The 25828-nt window shown below is 40.4% G+C and overlaps 1 protein-coding gene across 1 annotated transcript; it reads left to right on the forward strand.

Moving 5' to 3' along the window:
- Window positions 1–9291: 9291 nt before the first annotated feature.
- On the forward strand, window positions 9292–24353 carry mrtfbb (myocardin related transcription factor Bb). The gene is given in 15 exon segments (XM_012878623.3): window positions 9292–9517; window positions 13581–13646; window positions 15594–15649; window positions 15763–15838; window positions 16079–16240; window positions 16442–16611; window positions 17432–17560; window positions 18414–18512; window positions 18514–18662; window positions 18795–18927; window positions 19697–20566; window positions 21124–21231; window positions 23442–23537; window positions 23620–23680; window positions 23773–24353. Coding segments are annotated over 15 exon segments (2709 nt in total). The 5' UTR covers window positions 9292–9420; the 3' UTR covers window positions 24210–24353.
- The last annotated feature ends 1475 nt before the right edge of the window (window positions 24354–25828 follow it).

The following is a 25828-nucleotide window of genomic DNA, read 5'->3' on the forward strand; positions in this document are numbered from 1 at the left end:
ATAGTCTTATATTATATATATATCGATCTATATATATATATATATAGACGGTGTTTAACTTCTGCAGAGTCCTATATATATAGACTGTAACATAGTCATGACTTTTCAGGAAGCTTTTGCTTCCACAGTGAGTCGTTCCAATGTTGTTCTCATAGTTCAGGGGATCACAGAGACCCAGTCTGGCTCTCACAACAACACCACGAGTTACAGCATGGTGGTGAGCAAGCAGCAGGTTATTTTTGTCCATGCCTGACCCCCAACCTACCCCCTGCCAAGCACACTTCTGGCTAGGTTGAATGAAGAGAGAGAGAGGGAGGAGTTTCTGTGTAATTTGAAACAACTCTGAGTAACTCAAGGGTTAATTGCACTAATGGGAAAGTCACGGTTGTTGAAATCAGGGAATGTTGCAGGGGAAGTGTGACGGAGCTGCACACCCTTCTGTGTTGTTGTAATTTTTTTTTTCACATTGTAACGATTATGGGGATACTGTTTAACCCCCAAACCCAGACCTCATCTAGAAGCTCCCTTTGGCTAATTGCTATACATTCAGCTATTTTTAGCAGTTTATTATGTGCCTGTTCTAAAGTGCAAAGTGTGTGAGTGATTTTTTCTTTTTTCTTTTAATGGCAGAACTATTTAAATCTTGCACTAAAGTAATTTTAGTTTGACTATTTCTAATTTTGTGCACCAATCCAATCCATCACGTTTGAATTTTTCTGTCGAAAGAGTATTGATACTACTTCAGCTTTTTTACATTTTTCTTATTCACCTACAGATTTGTGTCATATTTTATGTGACATTAAAAAAACGAAGTATAGTAAAAGTGAATGAAGTGAATGGAAAACTAAGTGCTAAAAGTGCCAGTGCTAAAAGTCCAGGTGCTGGATGTGATGTTCCCCAGCCTAACCTACTGACTCCTGTTAGTCTGGAAGTTTGTGATCTATTAACATGTGGAGGCTGGCATTGAGTTGGGTGAGTTTGGTGATGATGGTGCCAAACGCTACCTGAAGTCCATGAACAGCATCCTTGCATATGTCCTTTGAGAAAGTGGTGGATGGAGTTGAGTCCCAAGTTGACTACGTCACCCACTGACCTGTTAGCCCTGCAGGCAAATGGCAGGGGATCCAACAATGGTTCTGTGATGTCCTCCAGGCTGGCTTAACAGCAGTCTTTCAAAGCACTTTATCGCTACAAATGTAAGGGCAACAGCTCTGTGGATGAACCCCGATTGCAGTTTGCCACAAGAGATGAAGGGGACACAGCTAAGATGTTAAAGCAGGTGCTCTGGTCAGATCAGACCAGAACTGAACTTTACGGCCTACATGCAAAATGCTGTGTGTGGTGTAAAACACTGCACATCAATCACCTACCTCACAGTAAAAAACTGCGTTAGCTGCATGGTCCCAAAGGGATGCTTTTCTTCAGCAGAGACAGGGACGCTGTCTGCAGATACATGGCACACTTTTCAGATGTGTCGTTTTCTCCCACTTCATAAATCTGCACTACTCTGTATTGGTCCATAATTCCTGAAAATATACATGGAGTTTGTGTTTCTTTGTGACTAAATGTGAAGACGTTCATCTTGATATGTCCTTTTTAAGACAGCTTTTAACAGTTAAAAAAAACTAAAAAAAAAAAAGAAACTTTTTATAGATGACATCGACAGCTGTGATTATACTTGCCCCTGCTTAATCATGTGGATTTTCATGGGGCACTGAATGTCCTCTGTCTTTCCAGATTTCCAGTCCATCACAAGGCTAAATAACAACATTTTCTCTATTGACTTTCACAAAATAAATGTAGATATTTATAAGAGTAAAGCCTCTCCACAAGGAAAATCATTACAACAAGAGAGAGGATGTAGGACAAACGAGCAAAAAGTCCCAGTTTTCAGGAACCACGTTGTTCCAGTTTGCTGACAACATCCAGATTTGTCTCTGCTAAAACTTTGGACAGAATCTAAGTGATAATCCAATAATTGTTATCATCTTTGAAAGGAAAGTGCAGCATCTAATCAAACACAGTCTCTCCGCAGCAGCAGCAGCTGTATGCGCTCCTTGGGAATACTGCACAACTGCTCTGTTTTTTGTGTTGATTTGATGTGGCCAAAGCTCAGCCGTTTTTAGCCCCTTGTGGCTGCTGTTTGTAGCACAGCTTCAAAGAGTACTGAGAGCCTACAGGGATTTTCCTCCCCTTTTCCCACCATGTGCACCGACCTGCATGGAATCTGATGTAAGTGGGTGCTTTGGAGCCTTAAACGTCATTCATTTATATATATATATATATATATATATATATATATATATATATATATATATATATATATATATATATATATATATATATATATTCTCATTAAAGTAAGAGAGAAAGAGAGAGAGAGAGATTGCTGCTCAAGATTTCAGCCAGCAACATTTCAATTTCTTTTTACAATGATCAACTTAGATCCAAGTTTAATATGATACATCTGTGCCTCCACTTCCTATTGTGTTTGTATAATGTGAGCCTTTTCCAGCCATTTAAGAGATTCCTCCTGGAATCTCTTTATTTCATGTCAACAAAGAATCTAACACGTTGAGTTTTGTGGGAAAAGTTCCACGAGCTGAAATTGCAAAAGTCTGTTATTGTATTATAACCACCTGGATTTGACTATGAGCCAGTCTGCAGGCACCATGAAAAGCCCTTAAGAGTACATTATGAGATTTTTATGACATTTTAGGTTTTTTTTTTATGTGACATGGGGGTCAATTTCACTGTCTATTGAAACAGAGTCTGAGCTCAAAGCAAAACAACAAGAAAATATGTGTTTCCTCTTTAAGAAAGTGTCTTTCCAACTAATAAAGGGTCAAGAGTATAAATCAAGTAGTTGCAATCCCATCCAGTGACTGTGTTGCAGTGCATTTTCCTACTAGGACATGGTTATGGCAGCACAGCTACATGACTGTCCTCTGACATCAGTGCTAAAAATAACCCCAGGAAACACAGTAGAAAGAAGAAATGATAATGTTTTCTCATGCATATTTTTTATCCTTTAATCTGCCAAAACATACTGTTTGAGATGAATGCCATTTCTTTATTTCATAGTGCTTGTAATAACAAACAGAAGATGTAATACTTTAGCGATGGTGTTGTGGGCAAAGTTATTATTAAAAAACAGTTATGTCTGGAACCTGGGTCATTAAAATACTAACAGAGATGTGCTTTTTCATCATGAAACGGGTAAAAATATAAATGATTTTCAGTTTTAAATGAGTTTGAATTTGAGTTTGAACGCACAAATCAAGCGGAGCATTATGGCGAAAGCTGTTTGCTCCACTTGTGAAAGTAAAATCTGTCGAGCTCTATTTGGCATTAAGATATCAATTCTTATTGCCACATTGCTAGACAGGACACTGGAAAAAAAAATAAAAATAAATAAATAAATTGAGTTTGAATTGCATCCTGCCTCTTAAAGCTCACGCACGCTACTGTAAGGATTCCCCAAAAACAATATTTTTCAAGCAATGTTAAAAATTTTGATAGCACTGAGCAGTGATTCTTTAAACGGGCCTATACGTGTTTTGACAATAAAAATAAAACACAAAACACCTTAAATTCTTTTTCAAATGTAGCAATGTATGCAAACCGTTCATCCTGATAGTGTTTACTCAGTCATTTTTCAGAGTGAAAAGAACTTTGATTGAGTTAGGTCTACATACTTTTTGTTTTTGCACCTACTCTGGACGTTGCTTGTTCGCTCCGCTCTATCACAAAAGTACATAGACTTTTGAACGCTGAATCACTTGTCAACATCACTGCCATATTGGAAGTGGCATATCAGAGCGATTCAGAAGATGCATTCATGTGCTGCGTGGAATTGTAACAATAAGTAAACGTACAAACCAGATGTACTAGCATTACCTTTCACAGGTAAGAATGAACATATACTATTGATTGTATTCATGCAGTAGAACATCAATATAATATCATATACATGTCTGTGGGCTCCATTGTTTCCCCTTGTTTACTTATTGTGTGCATATGCTATATCATACTCCCGGTTACATGGTCTTGTTATCGTAAATATATACAATAGTGCTTTGTTTACCAAAAAACAGCAAAAAAAACTAAGTGTGAACACAGAAATTAAATATAATAGGCCAACAGGGTGCAATAATTTAATTGGAAAACCTTTGTATGCAACCAGTGGGAGCTACTGGCATCGAAATTCATAGTATGTGAGTAGGCCCCTTTAATTGCTCAACCAATAATACAAATGGAGGACAGAGCAGCTTGTCAAGCTACTTTGCAGAAAACCAAAAAGAACAAAGTCCTCTGCATAATCAAATACACCGATTCAAGTCAGTTTATTTAAACGGCGTGTGAGATAGCCTGGCCAAAGAGGCTGAAGAAGGCAGTAGGCAGATGATGTCCAGTGTAGCAAGAGGTTTATTTATTAAAGAAGAGAACTGAATGCTGGCTGTTACTCCTGCACTAGTTTGTGTTTTATCAGAACAATGTAAAGTTACAGATTGTGTTTAGAGGCTTTTAAATTATTGTATCCGTGTGTTGATGTGAAATTTGGCCAGCTGTCTTCCAAAGTGTCACCAGCAGGGATGATCAATAGATCATAACTGTTCTTAAAGCAACCAAAAATAACATCAAGTGCAATCAGCTACAATGACCTGGATCTCTCCTTCTGAACATCTCAATTCTCTCTGTTTAAATACCCTCAAGTTCTGGCAGATAAAACAGCCTCTAATGGAATCTTCCCTAAACAGGTAAGACTAAACATTTCAAGCTTTAACTCACTGGGGTTACTTTCTATCAGTTGTAAGGAACATCTTTCAGAGTGTGGCCATTACATTACACAATTCCATCCACACAAATAAGACCAACACAAGGCCTAAATTTGACTACATCAAATTCACACAGTTTTGCCTCCTTCATCTGGTCTCTTCCTGTGACATCAATTCTGAACAGGAAGCTATAATTACAGAAAGTGAGGCAATATGTCCACCTGGAACACAGGTACGTGAGGTAAGTTCAATAAAATCCATCCATTTTCCAAACCGCTTATCCCTCATGGGGTGGCGGGGGTTGCTGGTGCCTATCTCCAGCTGTCAAATGGGCGAGAGGCAGGGTACACCCTGGACAGGTCGCCAGTCTGTCGCAGGGCAAAGTTCAATAAAATGCAAAAGTTAAATGATCAAAACAATACCTGTGAATTGATTCAAACCAAGATGTTAAAGTAAATAATCTGTAAAAATGCAAAACATAAACAAACCCAGGGACAGTATATGCTTGCAGACTACAGAATAAATAAGATATGGCTAAATCAAGCAAACAAGAATGTTACCTGAAAATAATAAACTAAACTGAAGTAAATGGTGTTCTCACCCACTTTGTCACGTGGCGCTAATTCACAACACATGTTGTGTCAAGGCACATTGCAATTCAAAAAAAGTAAATTCAATCGAGTCATACAGACAGATTCCAAGTCAAGTACATCCAGTGAGAGGCGGTCCCGCCATACAAGAAGCCGATAGCTGAAAGATTGATTTTCCATTCAACCTTTGGAAACAACTGAATGAACCACCAGTAAACCTGAGGAGTGAGAACAATGCTTATATATGACATATAAAATAATCACATCTCTCACATATGATGGCTTTATAAGTAATAAGGAAAAGTTTCAATTCTAATACAGACATAAAAGGGAGACTCACTTAGCATTCTAGTTCTACTACATTGCAGATTCTGTGTTGTAGTCAAGTATTTTAGCTTTTTTCTTTTTACAGTTTTACCTTCAACCTGTTTTGGTGAGTTTAAAATGTAGTTTGTTTGAATTCTATGTTTATTTTTCCAGCTTGCAGTGATTGGATCTGATATATTCATGGAACATTGATGTACATAAAACAATCGTCACGATCTGAGGTTAAAAGTGAAGCATTCCAGGCTGGGTAAAGGTACGTTATTTTAAAGGGTGTTTTCATAAACTAAGTGGATGCATAAACAAGGTCCGAAAAGACACGGTGGTAAACTCAGCACTCAGCGAACCCAAATACTCCAGAGGATAAACAGTGTGTTGCAGTGTTTTTCAGCACAGGTCTGCATCATAAATCAAATTCAAGATGGCTGCCAAAAACTCCCCAACTCAATCTTCTTTGAATGAGTATTTATGAAACCATATGTCAGTGAAAATATAGGGCTGATAGGAAACACACAAGTATCATTGTCATTAAGGTAAGATTACAGGACCCGTCAATCATGAGAATGTGCATATTTAAAAGATATTAAGCCGTGGAGAATCAATCAAAAAGATGAATATGACTGATCAGCTGCAGCTCATCAAATCAAGTCCAGATCATTGTTTTGATTAAATCAACAGCTCAGTCAAATTATCCAATCAAAATGATGATCTGAATAGGATTTTTGTTTCTTAGATTGATGGAGCAACATTTTTCCGCTCTTCCAGGCTTGTGCACAGACTTTTAGAGCACATAAATCCAAAAAGTACGTTAGAACTTTGGGTTTGCGACTAAATGGGTGCGCAAAGAATCCCTAAAATGTCTTGTTTTGTTTCTTTGGTCTGTACACTTAGGAACGTGGAGCTCAGAGGACTCGTAATAAGCCAAAGACTGGAGATGTTTTTCCACACTCCAACCACCACCCCCCCCCCCAATCCTCCTCCTCTTCCTCCCACTGCTCTCCCATATTTTTCAGACTCGTTCACCATTATTAAGTCCCAGCGGTGCGCTGTCACAACATGTTGCCGGTCCCAATCCGCGTTTCCTCCATCAACTCCAATATTCCCCCACTTCCCACACAGTGACACTTTGGCATGCCTACTTCTCAATTTACAACTGAACATTATTAATGCGAAACACAGCAGCCCAGTCTTCCCAGCATGCACTTCACTGAAATAACTGAAAGAGCATCTTGTGTGCACGGGTCTATTCTTTAATGTGACTTCTATCAAAGGTGAAGTATGGCTTTTGTTGATTTGTCTAATCTTTTGCCCAGTGTTCCTTATTTGTAGCATTTTTGTTCTATTGCTAAATTTCCAGACGAGACTTACAAATTGTTTCATATTCACCAATAAACCAAGTGTAATATTGCACTGCTGTAATGTCCTTCACTGCATTCCTCTTCCATCTTCCATTCAACACCACAACACCAAAATGAACATGTTTGTTCCAATGTTTAATTTAGGGGAGATAATCTCACTCCAAGAGTTATTGAGTTTATTAAGCTCATTGGTACTCATGCTTTTAGTACTTTGCACATCTCCCTTTTGCCAAAAGGACAGCACCTGGTTTTCTAAAACATTTTCCTAGACCTTTCAAAGGAAGAAACCCTTGACCATTTCTTTTCGCACAATCTTTCTCAATCATTCAGAGTTCTGGGTCCACTTTCATGCTCTCAACTCACTGTTTTTCTGTAAGATTTGTGTCCCGTGTGTGATATAGCAATGGAAGAGAGTTAGTTTTGTGCCTGATTAACTATTTCTGTGTTGATCTGGTAATATATATTGGATCATAATCCTGCTGAGAGATCCCTTAACCAACATTTTTCTTATCGATTTTTATGTGAAAGATCCTGGTATTTGCAGGAGTTAATGGTGTCCTGCACTCTAATAAGATTCCCAGGGCCTTTTGGAAAGATACAGGTCCACAGCATCAAAGTTCCTCTGTCTTATTCCCCCCGTTCCCACTATGGTGGAGAATCTGTGATACTTTAGGCCTTTTTAATTTAAGAAAATCCATAATCTGACCAAAGTACATGGTTTGAGGTAAAGCCCCAGTAGCTTTAGGCAGGCACCACATATCTTTAGACGTGATTGGAGGACAGAATTTTTTTTTTTTTTTTTCAGAAAATAGTCCCAAACACGCCAGCACCCTGGCATCTTGCTAAAATTTTAGTGACATGATTGTGTTCTCCTTCTGTAGATGAGATGCTTGCCTCTGTCTCTGTGTGCTTAGCCATGTGTCTCTCCTGGACAAAGCTACTGAAGGAGTCACCGCTGCCACTTTTCGGTCATTTTCTTCTGCGAAAACAATGACTCAATGCAGCCGGTTCAGTTTCTTTAGACAGCGATGTATTTAAACCACTGGCACAATAAACTGAACTTGACTGCATTGTTTCATAACTACGATCAAACCAGAAAATGTAATATAATACTGTGTATGTGATTGGGTTGAATTGAATTTAACCGGAAAAGGTTCTGCTGTGGTGACGTCCCCGTCTTTGCTACGACAGATCTTGGTTTGAATCATGGTTATGTTCAGAAGGGCGCACAGCGTAAAAAACAAGTTTATAGGCAAGATGTAATGTCTTTCTGCAGCGACACCAGAATAAGGGATCAGCCGAAAGTACTCACTCACTAATTCTGAGTGACACTGTAGATAGCATTTGATGGTTGTTATGGAGATTGGAGGCTGTTATCTTTTACTGCAGTTCTTATTACTGAGATTTGGAGATGTTTTAATTGTTATATTCAACTTCATTTACTGTTCTTATTGATGTGGTGACAAGATTGGTTTTGGTCCTTGTCCAGCTTTGTGACAAGTAAAAAAAAAAAATGATCTTTTTGCACCGCCATGTTTGCACCACAGTAAGAACAGAAATGCAAGAATTGCAAACCAAGCATTTGTAGAAACTCTGATCTGAGATTTTACAAAAAGGAACTGATGAGATTTTTTTTTCTTGTACTAAATAAAGATATTCAAATTAAGGTTTGAATTTCTGTAAATTTGTATGCAAGGAAATGTGAATTTTTAAAGCCTTTTAACACATTTCAACCGGGAGCTCTAACAAACATATCAGGCCTTTGCAAGTTGTTAGCTAAACTGTTTACTGAATAGAATAGGTGTTTAAAAATTGTGATTTAATGAACTGAAAATAAGGTAATTGTTTTAAAAAAAACTCCAAAAAGCCTCGAGATATAATTTCAAATCCTCTCTTAAAGATTAGAACAAGCCTGGCTCCCTGGACACAAAATATAAACAAATGAGGAAAGACTTGAAAGTTCTCCGGCCCCTCAGCACCAAGTGGGTTCTTCTTTAGCGCAAAACAAGTTTCAAGACGGGTTTCACAAAAGTTCCAGTTTCTATAAACATCTTTTTGTCCCCGGCTGAGAGAATTTCCTGAAACGGTAATCACAACCATATCCAGCCAATGATTAAAAGTTGCTCTGCTTTTGCTGCAGAAGCTCAGTGAGCACATCGACCGACCTGACCCAGCAAGGGTTAAATATGAGCAGCACTGTGTTCCCTCCTCCTGACGTTGACTCTTTGCTCTCACACACAGACACAAACTTTCACCGCCGAGGCCAGCGGAGAGACAGAAGAGGCAACGAACCACATGTTGTTCACTCAGAGCGGGGTCTACTCTCCTTGTCTGTAACTCCTGTTGGATCTCCTCTGGCCTCGTCGCTCCATGGGACTCCAGAGCTGGCCACCAAGCAAACCAGAACTGTCCTCCATGGCTTGCCTGGATGTGGAGAGCCCCATTTGCAGGGGGAAATTCAAATCAGGTGCTTTTTCTTCCTCATAACATAACATGTTATTGTTGTAATAATGGATAACTGTTTAATTATAATGTTTTTTCTTGTTTTTTTTATTTGGAGGGGGATGATGTTATTTTCATGTATTGCTTGCTTAAAAGGGCCTTACCAGCACAGAAATAATGACAATGTGCGTGCACACAGCGTGCTGCTTTCAAATTAGGTTAAATTTAGAGATATGCTGCAGATCTAGATTCTACTCATTATTTGCATATTTTTAATCTGCCTGGTTTGCATTCATCAGCTGTTGATGACTCTGCTTAAAATTCAGCCTGGAGCAATAAAACACGACAGAGCAGGATTGTTACCGAGCTACAGGTTCTATCCAACATTTCATTTCTTAAAACACCTGTGAAGCAGATATTTGTTTATTCATAGTTTTTCAGACCCCATCTTGAAAGTTTTTTTTTACAGATTTGTATCATTTTCTTAGATGATCCTCATACATTTTTTAAATTCCCATACGAATAAGTTTGTATTTATATATGTGTAGTCAAGTATGCATTTTTTACTGAATGCATTATCATAAACAGTTTGAAGGTACAACCAACTACATACCTTCTACATGAAGTTAATCTACTGTGTTTTGTCATAACTTTGAATGTGGACTTAGCTTTCCCATTGAAATTACACTCACCTAACCTGAGTGAGAGTGTGTTATTGTCTTATTAGAGCATTGTAAATAAGAAGTAAACAGCTGCATCCTCATAGGGGACATATTGTGCCTTTCCACATTGAAATCGTTAAGTTCTGGTCTAAATAAAGTGGCACTGCAATGCTTTGGTCTGAATTCCCCCTCTCGCTCCGGTCCTGAGGTGCGTCTGAGAACAACTCGTTTTGGAGCTGTCTCTTTAAATGCAAGTGAGGCACCTCTCCACCTGCCTCCCTCCAGGTCACAGAGCATTCCACTCCACCCTGTTCAGCCATTTTCGTGGTATGCTGGGGGACAGTGTGTTGAATTGTGTGGGTTAATACACCCACACAATTCAACACACCATCCCCCAGCATAATCAATCACCTGTAGAATCAGTTGTAGATTCGGCATCCTTGAGCTTGGACTATAAAATCTCTGTAAAAAAAAAATAATAATAATCACAATGACAGATTAGTGAAAGTTTGTGACAATGTTTTGCAGTTCCACAGCAAATACTGTGACGTAATGGTTAAAAAAAACTAGGCAATAGAGAAACCAGAGCGGCTTGAAAAATATGACCCAAACAGCATAAAAATATACCCACGCTGCACCTGGATAGACTACATTTACATTTTCTGCATTTCTAGATACACAACAAAATGTATTTAAAGGATAAAGAGTGTTTTTTTGCATGAATATCAAAGTAATATCAAGCAGGATATGATTAGTAATGATATTTTATGTAAAATGAAATTAATGTTAGTGTATTTTTTTTTTTCCTTTTAATGCATCATGGTCGCTTGAGTGGAGAGCTATTCAAAACCAGTTTTTGTATGTGTGAGTGTTCATTGGTATACATGCAAATAAGCAACTTCAGGGGACTCTAGCGCAAGGGTCAGCAACCTCCTCCTTCTTAACAGCTATTTTTGCTTTTGGTCCTGTCAGATAAATATATATTATATGGAAATTTGTTATTGTTGGAGTTAGGCCACTTCTGTCATTTCTATGTTTACAGAAAAAAATGTGTTACCCACCTCTCCCTTGTCCGAAAAAGGGGCTTCAAATAACTATTCTTTCCTGATATTGAATCTAGCGTAGAGAATGATGCTCAAATGAGTTTTTCCTTTTATAAGAAACACATTTCTCATTTGCATTTTTGTTCAAAGTTACTGAAAGCCACAGAGGAGGGGCTAAAGAGCCTCAGAAATGCAGAGCTAGTAACTTGGGCACATCTCTCCAGTCGTTCTACCGGATAACAAATCTCACAGGTCAATGTTTGTGACACCAATAAACAACTGAGGACAAATATAAGTACTTAAATGTTGGAAGTGTTGATATTATGCTGAGAGGAAATTCAATGTAAAATGTCAATGGGTTCTTGTCCCCTAAAATGTGGGAGGAATGAGACTGAGAAGTAGGAGGAGTAGGAGTCACCTTTTTGTTATAAGGAAATTAAATGACCACTGTGTGGTTTTCTGTTAATATATCGATTTATTAATTTGTTTGTCGTATGAATATTTACCATTCCAAACACTTAATAGCTTAATCTGAAAAACGTTCTGAAAAGAAGATGTTTAAAAAAAAGGATTATAGACTATAGCCTAAGGATTATAGAACGCACTTAAGAAAAAACTGACTGAGAGTATCATAGTTCAGGTATGCTGCATCATGCCAACAATTAAGTCTTTGAGGCTAATAGTATTTGTCAATTCATGCTTTTATGATTATATATGCCTGAATCTTTGCTAAAGATTCAGCAATAATTCAGGCAAATTACATTCCTTTGTGCTTATAACAGTAATTTCATTATAACCGAGTATCAACTCGCTTCGAAACTAAATGCAGCCATTACAGACAATAACTTGGATCTTTGTTTGTGCCGTTTCATTGGGGGAAAAAAACAGTCAAATTAAAGAAAGAGACTGATGGGAGACCTCCAGGGGTGATTTGCTGAGAACAACGCGGGTCTGGGATTAGAGATTACATCATCAGACAAGGATTTCAGAAGAGCCCCCTCTCTGTGTTTCTTTATAACCTCTGTTTATGCTTTACTGGTGAGCAGGAGCCAGTTTGCATCACGGAAAGGTTAGCCAGGGTTCACGTTCAACAAAAGATGACACAATGAGGAGGACCCCGGGCGTGAGCTGTACCCTCATGGTGATGCTCAAATTAAAGCCAGCGCTCTCTCATGCTGCTTGGAGGCAGCTTTCCATGCTATTGATGTGCAGTTGTGTACCGTAATAAAATAGATCATCTCTGGCATTCCTTTTAAGTAACAAATATTGAGGGAAACCAATATTGATTTTTTTTTTTTTTTTCAATCTCTTGGATGTAATCCCCATTGGTCCGGGTTTGCAATAGGAAACACACCAGGCAGAAAAGGCACAGTGTGTTCTCTGTTCTGGAGATGATGTGCTGCTGGGAGAGTGGACTCAGCCCTCCACCCTTTGCCTCCACTCTTGTCCCTCTGCATTCCCTTGCCCACCAGCCGAAGCCCATGGACATCCCACTCGGCTCGACAATAAACCGGCCGTCCCCGCCCCCCTTAACTGCCCCGACAAAATGTCACGGTTCCCAGGCCTTGTTCTCACAGCTTCCCGGTTTATTTTTGCTCGAGTGAGTCACAGAGTCCTGTTCGGACCCGGAGCCTTTCCCAAGAGAGTCGAGCGGCTCCGGCGTTGTGTGTGCGCTTGTGTGTGTGAGGGGGAGTCGCTTCTCTCAAGTCATCGAGCAAATGCGGCTAAGCTGGCTCCGCATCACTACAGGTGGTGACGTTAAGGTCCTTGGCCTCATGCGTCACCATCACCCCCTAACCTTCTGATCAAACTTTCTTCTTCTTTTTTTTCCCTCTTTCTTGTGTGTTACTCCACTGGAAAAACAAGTCCACGCTCTCTTGTTTGTAAATGTTTAAACTCGGATCCTACTACAGTTTACATTTTTGGGAAGACAACACGAGACGACGGCGGATCCAGAAACTTTATGTAGGGCTTACATCTAAGACTGAAGGATTTCTTCTAGATGATGTCTCATTCAAACATAACCAAGCGTCGCTCGTCAAACCCCATTTCTTCTCAAATACTCCTGACGTTATTCCCCATTTTAATTGCTCCTTCGTTGCATTTGCAGGACCCGCTCAAACCTTGCCTCTCTTTAGGACGACTCTAAGCCAGTTTGCAGCTAGCTGGGGTACCCCCTACTCAGACCATACAGGAACTGAGCAGAATGTCCGTGGTCATAAGCAAAGTTTGGCGTTAGGCTCTCAGGCTAGCACATTGATCGAGGAATAATATCTGTTTCGGCTTTATTTAAAGTCTTGCAGGGTTTCATAGATGCTTGTGAGATGAGTCAGAGGAGTTGTTTCTAAACGGGTAAATGTTTAACCTCCGCGTTCTTTTGCAGTCCTTCAGCACTGTCTGCAGCAGAGGAGAACTCGGGAGCAGCTTGTGGAGCAAGGCATCATGCCGCGTGAGTGTTCATCCTAGTCGTACCTCTTATCTGCTCCTCATAAATTAGTCTTTGGCTGCCGGTAAGGGGAAGGGACAGCAGCAAAAGAGCTAATGAATAACTTAGTAAAAGAAGGAGAAATACCCAAAAATACATAGAGGCATCACAATTTCCAGATCTTGACGTGGCGGCGTTTGCTGTTTATTTCCAAGAAACCCCTCAAATTCTCTTATCCTTCCTGCAGAAATATCTGAATACACCTTTAGCAACTGATTCAATGAGGCATCCCGTAGTCATTTGCACATTATACTCTATTATAACAGCAGGGTTGTAAAATAGACATCTATCAGTGACTTAACCGCTGTAATTACGCACACCTGTAGATCTCCTTTGAAAAGCGACAAAAGTTACATCATTGTGCTCATAAAAAATAGATGATCTCTAGCCCTGAAAGCACCAATTACTCTTGAACAGCATCTGCTCGTGTGACGAAAGAGGCAGCGGGCTTTCTTTGAGTGGAGGGATACGCTGTTTTAGAGCTGGAACTATAACTTCCCTCCCGATATTTTCTCTCCTGATGTCTGGAGCGTTAAGGCAGAATTAAAAACCTCCTGCGGTCCTGTTTTCCTGCTCTGTTTGGAGGATCCCTGCCTGCTCCTCTCTGACTCCACAAGCTCTCACGAATCAGGAAGGGGACCTTCAGCAGAGCTCGTTTTCCTTTTCTTGTAGACGTGTGTTCATGAACATGCTAATATTCATTATGGTAGACAACTTGGGAATAAGCACTTTGACACAAGGCTGGACGCTATAGATAAAAAAGCATATTGATAAAATAGAAATCATATTGATTGATGTCGATAATTGTCAACAAATTCAAAACATATACTTCAAGCGCAGCCCTGGCCATTTTATGCGGTTGCTTAGCGACCTATTTTTAAACGCAGAACTAACAAACACTTAATTCAAACTCAACACTTTATTCTACCAACTTTTTACCAAAACTGCAAGTTTTAAAAAATTAAAAGAATGTGTGTTCTCTAAACTCTTTGAAGGGGGCGGAGCTTTGTGACAGAGCGTTCCTGGGTCTGCGTTGTGATTGGTTGGGAGGATGTAATGACTGTCATATTAACATACATAGCTAGAATGCAAAAGGAAGGAAAACTGTTCTATTGAAATTTTTATTGACCCCTTTTTCTATCATCGATAAACGTCTATTGATCGATAAATATATATATTGATATCGAATTATCATCCAGCCCTACGTTGACATGTGGTCCGGGAAGATACGTACATACATTCGTATAATATCTTGTTTCAACTGCAGATAAAGCAGACCAGTTTTAATGAGACTTATCAAATTCTTGCTACATTAATTTGCTGTAATTGAATGCTACACACGGTCCCTCTTCAAGAATTCATGGAAATTAAAGCAATAAGCAGGAATGTTTCGCAGTGCATGTCCTTGAAGTGTCCTTTGATCAGTGCGGCATTTAACCAAACAATGGCAGTCATATCAGAGGTGACTAGTCGGTGACCCAGACCTCGTCTACAGAAGGATGAGTTTATTCTGAGTGATGAAAGAGTAACTCCCCGCTCAGAGTGATCTCTTTGTTTGAGTTAGTGAAGCTGGTGCTTCCTGTTTTACTCCCATGAGCTCAAGAGCAGCAAAGACAAAAGCACAAGTGCAAAGACGGGAGGAGAGGATTATGCCAGAGTTACCGTTCAAATCAACAGCCGTAACATTCACTTCCTCGTCTGTTTTAAAAAACCTCAGGTTCTATTTTTAGTCAGAGTAACTTTAGACCCTGAAAACATTCAGCACCCTCTCAAGGAAGTGTGCTTTCTCTGTCTGAGAACAGGCAATGTTTTGAAGCTTGTCATCTGGGCAAAGCCGACGCCTTATCAGCTATAATCAAGATCATGAAAATAGTTTGTGTATTCAGGTGTCTTTTTTTTTTATTTTCCCAGCTCTGAAAAGCCCCGTTGCCTTCCACAAGCAGATCCGCAGCCTTCAGAGAGCCAGGGTATGACTCTAACTCGTGTTTTTACATCCACAGGAATGTGTTCATCTGTGACTTCAATGATGATCATGAAATATTTAAACAAACCCTTTCATTTTTATTAATTTTTTTACCAGACAGGGAATATCCTAAAGCATAAACTCTGCAGCAGACCGAAGCGCTCGGAACTGGTCCGTATGCACATCTTAGAAGGTAATCCCTTTTCCTGTCGTTTCTGGGTGATAGTGTTTGGATAAGCGGAATGAGTAGGGTCGTTATTCATGTGTCTGCTCTTATTACTGCTTATTCAACGATCCTGCAACCAGCTGAATGTTTTTTTGCGGTAGACTGCGTGCATGAGAGGTCCGCCTGAGCCTCCTCTGACTCACAGTGACAAATCATGACTGAAGCCTGCCGGATCGTAGTTGACCTCATCCTCTTTTGGCCAATCAGAAACTCAGGTGGAGCCCTCCCTGCAGGCCACGCAGATGAGACTGAAGAGAGCCAGACTGGCCGACGATCTAAACGAGAAAATCGCCCAGCGACCTGGACCCATGGAGCTAGTTGAGAAGAAGATCCTGCCCGTCAACTCTGGAGTCGAAGAACCCATGAACAGTAGGCGTTTATTAACATTACTCATACAGTGACAGCCAAGATGTAAGCTTAGGTCAGCATGGTTATCAGACAGACTTTAATCCACCGCTTACATCTAAAAGATAAAAAAAACATCTCCGTAAAACTGTCTACAAATAATGCAATTCTTCAACTGAGTCCTAAAGTGGCTTAATTTCTTAAACCTCTCTGCTGAGCTAGCAGATGGTAAGGCGGATTACTCAGCCACACCAGATGTTCCAGATGTTTACAGCTTTGATGAGGACAGCAGTGATGCGTTATCATCGCTACGACCCGACAGTCACCCATCTCCCTCCCAGACGTTACCCTCCCCAAAGGAGTCAAGAAACTGTGACTCCAGCCCTCCTCCACAGGTACAAAAATATCTTCAACTCAGTGATCCAACACACAGTTTCCATGTACCAGTCGATAGAAAAATCAGCAGATTTTACAAGGTTTTTTTTCTGTTTGTTCTGTTTTTTAACAAAGCAGTGATAAACGTGTCATGTTACAGAACTGCCCAAAAGCGCTCTAGCCCCTGGAATTTCTTTAGATTTTGTCAACAAACAAAACTGTGTTTTATGGGATTTATTTATTTATTTTAGAATTTTCAGTTTGCCCCAAGCCATTTAGAGATCACGGTTAACGTCAAAGTCCGTGCTTTGCTCAAAGGAGGCATAAATTAAACTTTGGAGTGTGTGCACAATTTATGGTGGACAACTAACACGGCGGTGGCAGTATCATGCCGGGGGGATTCTTTTCCTCCGCAGCAGAAGGAAGCAGGTCGACATGGAGATGCGTGAGGCTGCAACAAGTAGACATTCTCCAAAATACTTGAGGCTGTAACTGCAGTGTTGATTATTATTTCAGATTTTTATTCTCAGGAAATGTTGAAAAAGCTTCATCAGTTTCCTACCACTTCATGAATATGTGTAACTTTGTACTGGAGTATCACATACAACCCCATTTAGCCTTATTAAAGTACGTAGATGTAACATGAGAAAATGTGAAACCTTTCAAAAAGAATGCATTCGGCGGAAAAAACATGACTTTAATCAGACATTAACTACTATTTGGACAAGTGGCTCATGTTTGTGTTTTCAGTGATCATCAAGCTCCGTTTGGTTATTCTGGATAGTTAGCAGATGTTGCAGATCATCTAATTCCTGATCTCTGCCTTCTGGTTTTCTTCAGCTCTCTCCAACCCGCTGCCCTCAGTCATCATCAGATGTCTCCCCTTCGGAGAAACCGAGCAGCCTGGAAGCCCATCAGCCTAACGCCGCTGTCATCCAGGGCATTTCATCAAGCCCAGTTGTGGTGAAAGTAAGCCGGCTTACTCGTGTTTCCTGTAAAAACAATGGCTGTGTTTTGAAATTGTTTTTTTTTTATCTAGTTCAAAAATAGCTGTTATGTCACTGACCTCTGGTACACAGCCGTGTTTCTTTGATTAACAGACTTAGTCTGTTGTTGTTGTTTTTTTTTTCTTGTTTCCTTTGGAAATGTAATGAAGGATAATGTTAGGCTGGATTTTATCTTACTGAGAGTCACAGCAGTTTAGGAGTGGATAAATAATCAGCCTTCAAGTCAAATGCAGGTCAGAGGGCAACAGATTATGACATATTTTAGTAGTATAGCTGTCTAACTCTGACAACCATATACTGGTCTTCCTCAATCAGACTGTAAAATCAAAGCTAAAAGCTGAAAGGAGTGATGCAAAAAAAAAAAAAACATGCATTAATCTAAATCATGGTATACTGTGATCTCCAAGAAGAACCATGCTTCCTGAGGAAAATGAAAGGGGAGTAAATTTGACAAATTGGAGGCTGCATGTTGGTTTTAACTCGTGCCAAGTTTCTGGTTTCTTGTCTTCAAAAAAACTTTCCTGCATTTCTATATACACTAGTCCCTGTAATGGTAAGTGGTAAAACGATATGTGTCATCTGTGTTTCTACTGCTTGTTTTCTTATCCTGTCTTAAGATGTCAGAACATCTACTGTCCTAATACTAAAAGCTATAAAAAAAAAAACTGTATTCAGTCTCACTTAGCTTTGCAGTGTTGTTACTGCCGATGCAAACTGTATTCCTCCTAAACTGAAATGAGATCACTCACAGAGAATGAATATTGCCTGCCTCATCTTTACCTGCTCCTGTTTGTGTGTGCGCTATGCTCTTGCAGCAAACTCTGTCGAAGCTATTCCATGGACAAAAGCCGCAGCAAAAAGAGCAAAGAGCCCAAGCCGCGGGTGAGAAAACTGAAGTACCATCAGTACATCCCCCCTGACCAGAAGCAGGAGCTCAGCGAAGCGCCGATGGACTCCTCTTATGCCCGACTCCTGCAGCAGCAGCAGCAGTTCCTCCAGCTCCAGATCCTAAGCCTGCAGCAGCAGAAGTACAACTGCCAGGCCGTTGTACCAGTCACACTGAAGTACGGTGCCAGTCAGCAGTTCATCGCTTACAAAGCCGTCTACCATGTTTGACCCAAACTGATCTTTTGTCTCGATACTTTTCCTGCAGAGAAGACAACTAAAAATATTTCTTGTCTCACATTTTGATTCAGCATATCCACAAGTGAGATCCAGACCAGCTGCTCGGCTCTTGTCCTTAAAGGAAGCTCTCCATCGGCTCCCCTGCAGTTCCACCACACTAACACAAAATCGGATAACTTACCAGCTAATATCGACGAGATGAAGGTAACGGCCCGCCCAGTCCTATAAATGCTACAGACATAAAACGTTTCTGAGCATTCAGCCTCTAAAACAGGGGTGTCAAAGTCATTTTGGTTGAGGGGCCGCATTCAGCTTAATCTGATCTCAAGAGGGCCACACGAGTAAACTCATTGCAAGATTAAATAGAACTAATAAATGTGGACTTGTTGTTGATTTTTATATTAAATTAATTTCACTTTTACACAATATATTATGAATAACCTCAGCGTTTTTAAGAAAAGTATGTGCAATTTCAACAATACTTTTACTCAGTTAAACATTTACTTAAGTGCATTATGCATAAGAACTGATCACAGTGATTATACAATGTTGAAAAACATTTATTCACATTTTTTGGAACTTAAAAACATTGTTCTGCATGACAAAATACATCAAACAGATAAAAATTAAGAAATGATTTAAATTTTTCCACACCTGAAGCTTAATCTGCTAATTAAAACACAGCGCCCCTCGTGGACAATATAGGAACTGCATATTTTCAATTAAACAAAATACATGTTTTTTTTTTCAATAATTGTTTTATCATTCTCTTCCTTTTATCTTGTCCACTTGTGAAAGTCAAATCTGATGAGCTCTTTGTGGCATCTTATTGCCACATTGCCAGACAGGACACTGGAAAAAAATAAAAATAAATTTAGTCCGGACTAAATTGTTTGGTGGGCCGGATCCGGCCCGCGGGCCATATGTTTGACACCCCTGCTCTAAAAGATGATCTATTCTCTTACTCTCACAGGTCGCTGAGCTGAAACTGGAGCTAAAGCTCAGATCTCTGCCTGTTTCTGGGACAAAGACAGATCTAATAGAGAGGCTGAAGCTGTTCCACGAGAGTGCTAAAGGCCAGGGTGTGGCTGCCGTGGAGTCAGGAGTCACTGCAGCGAAATCCCAGTCCGAAAACAGAAACGTAACACCACCTGTTTCCCTTATAGCTTCCAAGGTCTCCAAACTGGGAATACAGGATAGTAGCATGAAAGACATTCAAGCAACGTCAGTTTCAGAGACTTTGTCTGATTCTGCTCTGTGCACGAGCCCCTCAAAGGGATCCCCGCGTCAAGAGGGCCCCACAGATGAGAAGGACTCGGAAAAAGACAAACGGCTGCAGGAGAAGGAGCGTCAGATAGAGGAGCTGATGAGGAAGCTGGAGCAGGAGCAGAGGCTAGTTGAGGAGCTCAAGATGCAACTAGAGGTCGAGAAACAAAGCCAGCAGAGCGATTCTCCTCCTCGTCTTGGCTCGCCGGTGCCGATCCAGATAAAAGAGGAAAACAGGAGTCTGTCGAACTGCTCAGCGTCCCGCGGCTCTGCTGATCTGCATGTGCAGGTCAAACGGGAGGCCTTTGCTGATCTTAGCCACGCCACCAGCCCGGATCGGTTCGTCCCTGGTCACCGGGCCAACACAAAGGCTGAAAACCTGCAGCCCGTCCAGGTCCTACTGCCCACCTCCCTTCCTGGCTCAGTAGGCCCTGCCGAGCTCCCCGCCAAAGGCCTTAAATTACACACTACTGTTAACAGCACAGCTCCGGGCCACGTTCAGGCCTCCGGCCATGAGCCAGAGAAACCCACAGAACTACAGCAACAATCCAGCGTTCACACCCAGCATCTGACAAAGGTAAGAGTGCATACACTCAGCTGCTCTCAGTTCCGGTTTCTTGGTCTTCTTAGTCTCAGTCGTCACATCCAGCCGTGTTTTGTGGTTTTAAAACATGCTGTAGCCAGTGGTCAAAAAAAAATTCACAGTAAGCTCCATAAACACAGAGGCATGTTTTTGTTTGCGCCGCCAGTTAAATCACAGGTCATGCTGACAGTCAGCCGTGTGCTACTTTGGAAAATGCAGCTTCCCTGTTCTTGCAGGTATAATCAGCTTTAACCAAGCGATGCAATCAAGTCAAGCATCCAAAATCAAGAGAGGTAGATATATCTTGAGACCAACATCTAACCAGAAATAAAATGCCAAACATGCAAGTCACATTAACCTCAGCAGTTTATGAGTGAAGTGAAGCATTTTTAGGTAACAACAGTCCAACATCAGTCAACAGCTTATCTTTAATTCCAATTTTGATTTCTTTCTGCTACACACACAATTGTAAGATAGTAGATTGTTTGGAATTCACTATTAATTTCTTCAGACACTAATCATAGAAAAGCTGGGTCTAATTTTCCCTGCAGAGATGGAGAATGGATAACAAGGGGCAAAGCTCGCAGAGCGCATTCCTGGTGTCTGGAAGTGATAACCCTTCATCTCACCAAGCACCCCCAGATGCACTTAAAGGAAAGGTAAATCATGACCCCTGTGTTTTTGTTGCTTGCTTCAATGCAAACTGCTTGTGTACAAGTGTTTACATGTCTATTTATAGAATTGTACTATCATTTAACAAGGGTTACATGCCAGTAGCCATTTTTGATATGTACCATATGGCAAACTGTCCAGGTTGGGGGGGTTACTTGCACTCAGAACGGGTTTTCTATTGTTTATCTGCATGTTCAGTCAGTGGTAAGTGGCTGCTTTGTTCTGCAAAGCATAAGAAACCGTGAAAAATTTGGCTGTAAAAGCCCATGGCAACAAAGTTGGTAGCAGCGTCTGATTCTCTAAACCTTTTTCTGTTATGTCCCTTTTTCTAAGCCAAGGGTGGGCAACTCGATGCTCCAGAGCTGCATGCAGTTCCAGAGCCTCTTTTGTGGCTCCCTTGGCCTTGACAAAAAAATAAATGAATAAATATCAAAATAATTAATTAATTAATTGAATTTTATTTCAAAAGTCGCTGGCTCGACACCTGATGACGTTTCACTGCATCTCACATCAGGAACCCTGTGCGCACAAACGTTCCAGCCCTGAATTTGTGGAAGTGATGAACCCCATTATTAAAGGGACAGTGTGTAACTAATTTGGCATTGCTTTCATAAATACATATTCTGGCAAAGTCTAATAACATCAAATCAGAAATGAAAACGTTCATTAGTAGTGAACAGTAGTTTATAAAGACGTAAGTATTGGTGCACCCACTGGGAGGCACCATGTTGCGTCGCTGTTTCTGATTTCAGTAGCCGAAAGGGGACAAACAGGTCAGCCATACGTGTTTTCCTCTCTGTCTCCAATATGAAGCCATGCTGTCGGTGGAGGAGGAGTATAAACAAGCAAAGTCGACTGTAGATCATTTTATTTGCCGTTTTCTGTTGAAATGGAGGAACATCCAGCGAGAGGGAAGAGAAGGCAACCAAGAAAAGAAAAAGTAGTAATAAGAGGCTATATCAGTGCACCTATTATTACAAGGTGGAGATAATTCATGAGGGATGGGGGTGGTGGGGGGGGGGGGGTAAAATGGATGCAGAGGTTACAGGATTTCTGTTGGGCAGTTACTTTTAATTTGCTGTTATGTTAGAAACAGGGCAGTGTAGAGCAGCAACAACTATGTCCTCCCAGTAGAGATGGCTTTTTTGACCGTCTCTCTCCCCCTCAGAGAGTTTTTTTTGTACACGCTGAGGGATATATATCCCTGTCTGTAGTGCAACAGCAGAAGTGGGTCTCTCTACCAGTGTTTATAGTCGCTTATATTAGAGCCCAAAATTAGCGACTTGCTCGTTCAGAAACGAGCCCAAAAATAAATAAATAAAAAATGCCACTCACAGAATTTACAAGCGACTTTAGAAAAAAACAAGCAGACTTGGCAACAGTGCCAAAAACCATTTCAAACGATGACCATATGTATTAGCTATTAGCAGTAGTTTCATACAAAATACATTGAGGACATGTTTACATTGTCACATTTATCACACTCTGTGGTTTCTGTAGTAGTTATTACGCACTTAACGGTGGGGTCATTTGTAATTTATTTAGCACAACAGGGTGAACATCTTACACAATGGGGCCTTTGGATTGTGAACAAAATAACTGCAAACGGGTTAAACCACCGACAGATTTGTTCATTGCTAGATGAAGTGGAGAGCGCATATTCAGATCTCCTGCTGCACAACAGAGCTCTGTGACTGTCCGGGGGAGACGTGCTGAAACACTTCGCTGCTTGTCTGGAAGATGTGAAAAGATTCTTGGAAAGCAGAAGGCTCAGTTATCTCAAACTAAAGGACCTCAATTGGCTGGAAATGATTTATTTCATGGTGGATATTACATATTACTTAAACATGCTGCATAAAAATCTCCAGAAGTTAAAGTGCAATTGCTCTTTTGGTAATAAAGGTTGCCGACCCCTGTTCTTAGAGATCTATAAAAGCAATCTAAAACACTTGGACAGATCCAATCCAAACTGTTTTATTCTACCCCGAACAAAGATTGCCTAAAGTACGTATTGAGAATGATTTAACCCTTAATATGTATTTATATTGTTTTTTCCCAATGGTGCAGAAGAAAGGGCTTGCACAGGGAGCATTTTCGCATCAGAATCGCCACTGTTAATTGTTACTTTGTGTTTGTCATCCGTTTGTTCCTGTTGAATAACCCGCCTTCTTTAAACCCGTCTACTGCTATTTTGCAGCAAACAACTTTTACAAACAACGGACCAAAGACTAAAGACCCACCTCGCTATGAGGATGCAGTGAAACACACACGCAGCATGTTAACAGCTGCTCAGGTGCAAATCAAATTCACGTTCATCGCTTAAAACTATTATTTAAAGTCAGTCACACACAAACTCATTCTCTGTTTCTTTACAGGGTCCCACTGCAGTGAGCCAGCAGATGGATGACCTGTTTGACGTGTTGATTGAAAGTGGAGGTGAGAGATGATTTTTAGCTACACTTTGGAACGCTTAACGCGGAAGATGAAGGACGATTTCTTCAGAATATGTGGTTCTCTTGTTTTTTCAGAGATCTCCCCTTTCATCAGACAGCATCCTCCCAGCATGGAAAAGCCTCTCCGGGCGACAGCCAGCGTTACCACCCTTCCCATCAACACGGTTCTGACCCGTCCTCCACCTTTAGTCCAGGTGGCCCAGCCGCCTGGAGCGCCGCTCAGCTCACCAGGAAACAACCTGGAAACCCTTCTGGATGACACGGAGGCTCAGAGACTGAAGCTGCTGGAGGAGTTAAACTCACCTTTGGTCAGCATGGAGATGAACTTCAGTGAAAACATGCCACCTTCTGGTGTGAACCTGCAAAGCACTTCCGTGGACAGTATGGATTGGCTGGACCTCACCCTTTCTGTGCCTGCCGAGGGGATTAACCCTTTGGACATGTCAGGGCCAGGGTCTGTCTTCTCCTCTGACTTCCTGGACTCTCATGAACTGCACTTGAACTGGGACTGAGTGATTTAAGGGTGAATGTGGACTTTTTTATAATTTTTTTTATACCAAAACTTGGACTGCTCTCCCTGTAGTCTGTAAAAGCTATAGTTGCAGAGAAAAATGAAAATGGTACGGATGTTTAAAAGATTTCCATCTCAAGTTGAACGACTGATTTTCTAGTATTTTCGCACTGGCTTCTATTTGTTGCGTCGCCTCGGTGACATGTATTGCAATAAGCTTTGTCTCAGCACACAGAGGAGGAAACCAAAAAATACGCTAATGCTGGTTACAGATGGACAAGCGGTGCATTTAGCTGCTGTCTTGTTTACATCCCCCTGTCTCAAAATGATTATCAAAACAGATTGTAAACCCACAAGCCGTACGATCCCGCTTTCTGTGCAAGTCGAGAGCTATGTTGTCGTTATTTAACCAAAGTAGTGAAACAATCTGATCGTGCTGCACAGGCCCAGAAACCTGGAAGAACACAAACTCTAATGTTTATTCGGAAATACTTTGTATACAGCTCTTCACCAGTTCTGTAAGTCTGCGCACATTAATACACTTAAAGAAGCGTCCTTCTTACATGAATCACCTGTTGGTCAGCATTTAACACAATTTGTTGGTTTAAAATCGCTCGGACTGGCTTCTAATCAGCTAGCCGGTGTTTTTTAATTTATAGTATTATAATAAATTCAGCTGTATTTCGCAAACAGCATAAAAAAGTAGGTTTCTCCCAGTGGAAACGTATTCCGGTGACAACTGCTGGCTGCATTGTTTGCTATAGTAGGCAGCAATTGGTGCATTCCTTCAGATGAGGAAATGCTACAGACATTTGTTTTTGTGGTTTAATTTATGTATCAACACAGAATTCTCTGGAAAATATCTGGAATGTCAAACAAGAAAACCTTTTGATATTGAAGACAATCTCATGAAAAAGCTTTATATATATATATATATATATATATATATATATATATATATATATATATATATATATATAAGCTTCTTAGTGCCACATCTGGGACTTCCAAAAGAAAGAGAGGGTTATGTGCGGGAATGAGGAATAAGACTACAAAGACACCACAACAAAAACATTACAATCTTCATAGTTAATTTTGCATGATTTATCTTATTTCCATAAAGTGATTACAGTTGTTTTTGTGAATACAGGAAAACCTTTGGATTTTCATCCTTCAACAAAACATAAACTTTTAAAAGGTTTCAGTAATAAAATAATCTACATAAGGAAAGTCAGTTCTTGGGTTTGTTGAACGAACAGCTCATTACATTCACATCTGGTACCGGGCACATTTGATGGCACACCTAGCAAAGTGCTGTATGAAAATGTTTGAAAAGCTTTAAAATAATTCAAGATTTTATCGCAGTAACATTTTCTTACATTGAAAATTATGCAAAATTCCAACCATTAATTTGAGTATATTCATTCAGCGAGGGAAACGTTCCCATGTCCACACTTTTGCACTGCTATTAGTGCTTTCTACAACTCTACCTTTTAGGGTAGTGCTATCTTTTATATGACAGCCCTTGGTCTTCTCCCATATCATCCCAAGCTTGAAGTATACAGCGAAAAAGATTTTGGACCACCTTTACACACCCTCTCTAACATTTAGAGTCCTGGG

The sequence above is a fragment of the Fundulus heteroclitus genome, chromosome 16 (genome assembly GCF_011125445.2).
Source record: "Fundulus heteroclitus isolate FHET01 chromosome 16, MU-UCD_Fhet_4.1, whole genome shotgun sequence".
NCBI classification, from domain to species: Eukaryota; Metazoa; Chordata; class Actinopteri; order Cyprinodontiformes; family Fundulidae; genus Fundulus; species Fundulus heteroclitus.